The 7,859-nt window shown below is 42.9% G+C and overlaps 1 protein-coding gene across 1 annotated transcript; it reads left to right on the top strand.

Annotated features, from left to right (window-relative positions):
* Positions 1-2,470: 2,470 nt before the first annotated feature.
* LOC119331293 (myosin-binding protein 1-like) lies at positions 2,471-5,699 on the top strand. Its single transcript, XM_037604465.1, has 3 exons — positions 2,471-2,697; positions 2,981-3,750; positions 3,880-5,699. Exons 2-3 carry the CDS (start codon positions 3,150-3,152, stop codon positions 5,148-5,150), a joined length of 1,872 nt encoding a protein of 623 aa, XP_037460362.1. The 5' UTR covers positions 2,471-2,697; positions 2,981-3,149; the 3' UTR covers positions 5,151-5,699.
* The last annotated feature ends 2,160 nt before the right edge of the window (positions 5,700-7,859 follow it).

Genomic DNA, 7,859 nt, shown 5'->3' with positions numbered 1-7,859 from the left:
TGGGGTTTGAAAGAAGAATCATATTTTATGATCCCTTCATATATTTTTTCATGTTACTTTGTTCTACTTTATTATGCCTTATGCTGCTGATAGTCACCATTTCTTTGTTGCATGCCTGAACTTATTAAACACGCATAGTCTCTGTCTCTTGTCACAATCATGGCCACACATGTGTGCTCTTTAGAAAATTTCTACTGCATTCTAACTTCACTTTACCGAAAAAGGCTTTCGCCCCGCTTTATAAATAAAGCAAACCGCCACAGAGCATACAAACAGAAGCAGCTCCACACACACCCACCCAAGTCTCACGGCACAGTATACAGGTTCTGCTGAGGGCACAGCTCAACAAACCCAAAAGAAAAAAGAGAAAACAACACACTCCAGACGCAGGGAGTCTAGTCTGGATCCGGCGGGGGCGGCGGAGGCGGCGGCGACAGGCGAACGGCCATCGAACGGAGGTCGGCGATGAAGGCGGAGATGGCGTCACGGTCCGGGGGGCGGCTAAGCGGCCGCCAAAGCTGCAAGAAACCCGAGAGTTTGAAGAGAGCGTGAGTAGCGCGATGAAGGGGAGTACGCTGAATCACAAGCTTATTGCTAACAGTCCATAGAGTCCAGGCGAGAGCCCCAACCTCAAGCCACCTAATGTGGCGAGAGGTCGCGGGGGACAAATTTCTAACTTCACTTTAGGTACACTTATCTGTACAAATTTCTGCAGCAATGTTTTGGTATTGTAATATTAATCTTCTCTTTTGCACGACAATATACTGCGTTGATGCTACCCTCTAATATCATTTATTTTGTGATGGATCACTATAATTTATTCCTATACCAAGGGCTACTATACTGAATGATTTAGTTCCTGATGTTAATCCTTTTTATATTGCCTTTTCACTATTTCAGAAGCAATAGGTGCCAGAACTATTCCAACTTTTGGGCCATATTGCTATCTTTACTCACATTCCACGTTTTGTTTTCTAACATCTTATATTTAGCAAATGTAATTACCATTTTTAAATCATCACGGCGGTGTGTTCATGACCTGTTAATGGGTGATGTAGGTCATAGCGTCGGGGATGCTTCAAAATTGTTTTCTTTCCAATAGATAATTAAGGCACTACATTGCAGTTCATGATTGCTAACACCATTGTTAATGCTACAACTACGAAAGTTCCACAATACATTATATATGTATACCACAAATGACCAAATTTGATTGCATGTAAGTGAAATCCGTTATATAATTGATTCCAGTTGTTATCATCTTTGTGATGTGGATGTTGCTCGGAAAAATTACAACGAAGTCCCGCGGCAACGTGCGGGGTAATAACATCCAGTTTTTTTTCATAATGTCACTCCCTCCCTGAGGCAAATTGTACTGAACCTATGTTTTTTCCATGGCCTTTTTGCTGTTCTGAATCTTCTGTCGTGGAATCTGAATCTTAGTAGGAGTAACATTATTTTCCTGCCGTCATTTTCAGTCTTTTATTTGAATCTATCGTTTCAATGTCCCCTCATCTTTTTCTAGGATATTTTCCTTGTTTTCTTTTCCAGAAAAGTTATGTTTACATAAAAACAAATCAATGGTTTTTTGATTCCTTTGTTCACAAACCATGGAAGGTAACATGGAGTGGCTGCTTACATGGGGTATGGCCGTATGGGGGGCTATACATATATACTTCGAATCTTTGATGGTTTCAGTGTGTCTGTTTTCTGTCCCTGCATTTTACTGCTTCGGCTACCCAGCTCAAAACAGAGAACGAGTATGGGTAGGGTGCAACACGACGCCCGATCCGCCCCGCCCCGCCCAATATTCAAACTTGAAGAATCTAGTTCTAGTTGAGTTGCAGTGGGTTAGTTTTATTTGTACTGGACTATGCGGGACGCCGCGCTGTGGGGAGGGGGTGGCCGTGGTGTTGGAAGTTTAATTTCCATAGAAACCCGGCTCGTTAGCATAGCGGTGGCGCGGGACAAATCCGGGGTTGAGCGGGCTAGCAAAAGCAAATTCGATTGAGGCCACAAAAATAATCAGTCGAAGTTTTTCTTTTGCAAACCGGACTCAAAACAAAGCTGCACACGCGTCATTGAAGTATTGGTCCAAAACTTTGACTGAGAATTTATACATATTTTTGGGATTTCTACATAAAAAAAATATATTTCAAGAAAGAAAAACCCGTGGCCGGCAGCATGACAGATACGAGGAGTAGCCATGACATAGCAGATGAGACACGAGGATGAAACTGGTGGTTGAGGAATCCAGAATGGTTGAGAGGTTGGGAGCGGGAGCGTCAAGAAGTAACGGTGATGAAGATAGTACACTAAGCATCGTGTTTATATATAGAAAGTGAAGGGCTTGCTTGAGTATCTAAGCTAATTTAGATCTTGTTCCTGTTTTGTGCAACGTCCAAAACGTGGGGACGTGCTTAAATTTCTCACCTTTACGCACAAACATTAGAAGGGGAAAATGCCGGGTTTAGAGGACTGCAAGGCAGACATTCTTCTTCCTCCTTTCTCTCTCCTCTCTTCCCACGTAGAGAGAGAGGGAAAGAGAGGAAGGCTCCCCACTGTCCCCTCTTTTCTACCAAGAACCATATTTCGCCCTCCAATCTTTGCTGCGGATTCTAGCACACCTTTTGATCAGTTTTTCTCCAGAGTCTCAGTTTGGGCAATTTGAAGCTTCCTGGGCAAGTTTCCGCGCTGGTATCCGTCTCGAATCTACCCCTGGAAAAAAAAAATCTAAACATTCTTGTGCCAATCTGAAAAGTTCCTGAAATAAATTACTTGAGTTTTGAAAGAAATTTTGGATGTGGATAATTATGCGCAACAAGTATGCTTACATTTCTACTACAAAAAGAAACCTTGACTCTTGATTGTGAATTATATTTGTGCAACCTTTTGCCAGATAAAATGCTTATTTTTTTGTTTCACTATAACATTTAGAATTTTTGTGCTGACATTTCCATCTTTTCTATGTAAAAATCAGATATTTGTCTTCCTTCTGAAACAAAGGTTGCATCTTTCTTGCATTGGCAATCCCAATCCCGCATCTTTCAACAAGTTGTGTCATTTGGGTGCCTTGGTGTTGCCGAGACGTACTATAGGTTTTCTCAAGCTAAATGTTGCATATGAATTTTGATGAACATTGATCTCCAATGGCTGCGAAAACTGGTGTGAGGTCTCAAGACTTCTCGCAGCGGTTCTGGTACACCTTGTCCCGTGCGATCAGTGAGCTCTGCGTGATCATATTGCTCCATGTGGCTGCTACAACATCATATGTGGCCACAAGGTTGGCACACATCAGCAGGCTAAGGGCGCCATGCACCATGTGCTCAAGACTGGACCAAGCCCTCCATGGCAAGGCATGGTTCTCCGCTGATTTGGTGTGTGCTGCCCATAGGACCGAGATATCATCTTTGGCATACTGCAAGAGTCACAACAATCTTGCACATTCTGCTGATCTCTGCAAGAGATGCCTTGCTGCATGCACCCTGGCAGGCTTTGTCGATGAGGTTAATTCTTGGTCCGGATCGAGGTCTAGACAGTTATGTTCTTGCTGTTTGGAGCCATTCAAGAAGGCGTGCAACGCACAAAAGCTTTATGAAACTGCGGATGTTAAGGAGCCCTCACATAATGTGCATGGTTCAGACGAAATCAAGCAGAGGAGCCAAGTTGCTGTGATAGAAAAAATCAATCCTTCCATGCCACCCAAGGTTGTACCTGAACAGGTCTCTACAGATCATTCAAAAGTTAAAGGTGGGTTTACGAATCTGGATTGATGTACTTCTTTTATCTCTAAATTCTTCACTAGAAAAAACTATTGTAATGTATCATTTCTGGAAATCTACTGAGCACATCCATATTGTTTTCATGTATCATTTGTAGTGGGTATTGAGGAAGTCAGGGAGTCAGATGCTTCACCAGGCGCATATGAACAATCTACGAAGGACAATGGTGCTTCTTCAAATGCTGGTTTGGCAGCAAAGCCTGCGCCCAGTGCGTCTGCCCTGCCTTCGCGCATTTTCGTCGATCGCAACAACAGTATTAAGAACACTTTCGTCAGTAGGGTCAATCTGCCATCTCCTCGCCCATCAGAGATAATCTCTGCCCGGGACAACAATTCTACAACTCAACAAGAAGTGAAGGCACTCCTTACTCAGATGTCCTCTGTAAGGGGCCTTGACTATTCTTTGACTGAAGGAGTAACTAGTACTGATACCATGATTCAGAATGATGAAAGCAATGGTACCAGCAGGAGGCCATACCTCGAGAGAAATTACTCTATGTTGGAACCGTCGGATGCAAACCTCGGCATTTGTGAAGCTGAAGGAGAGATCTCACTTGAGAGTTTGAAGCGGCAGATTGAGATCAACAAGAAGTCAATGCTTGTCCTTTACAAGGAGCTCGAGGAAGAAAGGAGCGCTTCAGCGATTGCAGCTAGCCAAGCCATGGCCATGATCAACAGATTGCATGAGGAAAAGGCTGCCATGCAGATGGAAGCACTACAATATCTTAGGATGATGGAAGAGCAGGCTGACCATGACCATGAAGCGATACAGAATCTACACGACTTGCTTACAGAGAGGGAGAAAGAATTACTTGACATGGATGCCGAACTAGACAGTTGTCGGAGGCTACTCCAGCACGACCAATTTAATGGGGGGAATTTTGATGATACAGTGGACAATACACCCGGATATGACAAGAATGTGTCATTTGATGTCTTGAATGCATCAGATTTCATGACGAGCACCATGTCAGGTTTCGAAGAAGAAAAGGCATACATTTTGGAATCACTGGGCAGATTGGAGGAAAAGCTTCGCATTTCTACATACAAGCTTGCTTCTAATGATACCACAAACATTCAAGAGACATTGCTTGGAGATCATATAGGGGATGAATCAAGTTCTTTTCAGCAATCAATTGAGCAGAAGGACAAGGATGAGTGTTCATGTTCTTCTTTCGACAACGAAAAAATGAGTGGCCTAAACAATCTTCAGGATGAAATTTCACTCTTGGATACACGACTGAGGGCCCTTGAAGATGATCATGAGTTTCTCAAGCGGGTACTCAGTTCCCTCAAAGGCGATGGGCTTCAGTGTGTACGAGACATAATGAGCCATTTACATGAGTTGCGAAGAGTTGCAGCTCAATGAAGAGAACATGTTTTGTCTTGAGTTGAGAAGTCAACCAACTCTTCTCAGTTCCATAGTTGAAATGACACACTTTGATCTTGCCTTTTCCAGCAGTGCCTCTCGTGTGGAGATTTACAGCCAGACAACGACACTGCTTCCAATTAGTCCCTGATGTGGCGTTGATTATAAATTGCAGTGTTGGGAACACCCAAGCTTGTGTAAGATCATCCGTTATTCTACGATTCTGATCTGGCTAACTCTGGAAGGGAGCGCCCACTGACCAAACATTCTTGTGCTTACCTCGTTGGTATTCTTTTTGTTGCCACTACAGCAAATCACTGATATAGAAAAGAAAGAAAAAACATCTCTTGTATTGATCATCTGATGGGTGCTAAAATTAGGAGCAAGTTTGTAACTGTACATGTGATGAAATGCTTGGGGTTCTTGGCAAAAATATATTTTTAACTAGCAACATGATAATGATGTTGATGCCAAACCAGTGCAGTCTCTTGCTTTTACGATGTTAAGATTGTGTCCTCAAACTATAGATACATGTGTCTTCATTTCGATATTGTAAACTAATATTGCCTAATAGTCTACTACTTGTACTTAAGAGTCCAACATTCAACAAACCATATCCAACAACTTTATTGTATATGTCTTATGTCCGCATATTGTTTGGAACTTGTTCTTCATGCCTTTGGACTTCAAAAATTGCATCAGTAACTTCAACAAATTAGACTGCTCTCAGTGGGAGTAACTTCAGCGATAACATAAGGTCCAACTCAACAAATTTGCTTATGTGGCAATGATTTAATGAGGAGAGAGGTGATTTGAGTAACATAGCTAGTCACTCACACTATGAGTAACATCACACATACCAACACAAGATGAGTCTACAAGTTAATAAATAAAGTGTTACATGACACCACACATATGTTACTCCTCACTATAGAGGTAGTAACATAGACTAGTAACATATGCATGTTACTAGTCTAAGTTACTCCTTAGTATGGGTAGTCTTAACCTAGCTACTTGTGAATCTAAATTAGCACTCTTTTTTTAGGAGAAAAGGCAAAATCCTTACATCTTAATACATTTGTACAAATATGAGTTTGTAGAATCCCTATTCAAGGTAACACTCAAAAGGTTACAGCTCGACGCCTCTAACTAGCCACGACCAACGCTGGAAGCAACACCGTGAGACCTACGCTCCCATTATAACCCACCATCTAGATTTTGTCTTGATTGTGTCAATCAGGTGGGCCAATCTGAGTTGAGTGTTGTCAAAGATCGCAACGTTACGATGCTTCTAGATGCACCATGCCACTAGCATAATAGTCGAGGATGTGTCGTTCTAGACTACGGCATGGATGGATTGACAAGGGGGAGGTTGGGGCAGTTGCGTGAAGTGGCGATGTCAATGCGAAAGGGGCGGCATCAGGGAGTGAGCAGCGTGACGGGGGGCAGCACGGGAGGAGGCGAACTTGGCGGCTGCAGCACGGGGGAGGCGAGGTCAAGGGGGCGGCGGCGACGCGAGTAGGGGACGAAGAGCGCGCGAAATGAAAATTTCGGCCTCTAGTTTTTCCCCAAAACGGCTAAGACACGTAGAGAAATATCTATGTCATTGCTCATGTCAGCAACACCATAGATATTTTTCCTACATTTATTTTTTCCTTATTTTAGAATGACTATAATGTAGAATTATTACATCGATACCAAACTACAGTCGATCCAAATCCTAAATAATAAGAGATGCATAAAATTAAGTACGACGTTGTTTCTCAATTCTCTCGATGACGGAAGTTTCTATCTCACACAACGTACTTTTGCTCCTTTTGACGCCAGATTGGTCAAAATCTTCCTTTTTGTCCGTCTAATCCAGCCAGTTGTTCTTCGCCCCGTCCTTCCGGCTCTTTGTTGAAAGTGTTTCTCGCTTCCTGAACCTCCACACGGACTTCTTGTTTGTCCTGATAATCTGCCTCTTGGTTGTTCTTCCCTTCCGACTCTTCTTGTCCTTCCAGATAATCTTCATCATGAGTTTGCATACAAGTCTTTTATGTGCTCAAAGCCAATAACATTCAACTCAAGTTTAGTGATAAGCGTGCATGTGTGTGAAAGCGCATCCGCAACTACATTTTCTTTACCCTTAATGTACTTGATAACATAGGGAAAAGATTCAATAAATTCACTCCATTTGGCATGACGCTTGTTCAACTTAGTTTGACCTTTTAAGTACTTAAGCGTTTCATGATCGGTATGGATGACAAACTCATGAGGTCTAAGATAGTGTTCCCAAACATGTAGCACACGCACTAAAGATAGTGTTCCCAAACTTGGACCTTATGCTCGAGGCGTATAGTGTCGGAATCGCTTAGCCATTGGACTTTGTAGGGGTGCGGGTGCTTCATCTTGACCAATTGTAGCTTGGAGCATAGTTCTTCACTTGCCAAGTTGTGACAACTACCTCCATCGATGATGACCTTGACGGACCTTCCATTGATGCCGGCCTTTGTGTGGAAGATGTGGCATCGTTGGTCTTCTTCTTGTTGATGTTGAAGAGTCAAGACTTTGGAGACAACGAGAGCGGGGCTCGAATCCTCATCACAAAAGACTTGATCATCTTCATCCTCGTTCACGCACTGGTGCATGGCCACTTTCTCAAGGGCTTCCATCTCTTCTTCACTCATGGAGTCATAGGTGTTGTCATTGTTGAGGATCATGGTTCGC

Source organism: Triticum dicoccoides, chromosome 1B (genome assembly GCF_002162155.2).
Source record: "Triticum dicoccoides isolate Atlit2015 ecotype Zavitan chromosome 1B, WEW_v2.0, whole genome shotgun sequence".
Taxonomy (NCBI): domain Eukaryota; kingdom Viridiplantae; phylum Streptophyta; class Magnoliopsida; order Poales; family Poaceae; genus Triticum; species Triticum dicoccoides.
Note: the sequence above shows the minus strand (reverse complement) of the source record. Positions and strands in the feature narration are given on the sequence as shown.

Coding starts and splice junctions, on each gene's coding strand:
- LOC119331293 (XM_037604465.1), top strand. CDS start 3,150: ATGGCTGCGAAAACTGGTGTGAGGTCTCAAGACTTCTCGCAGCGGTTC. Junction 3,751..3,879: donor AGATCATTCAAAAGTTAAAG/GTGGGTTTACGA, acceptor TATCATTTGTAG/TGGGTATTGAGGAAGTCAGG.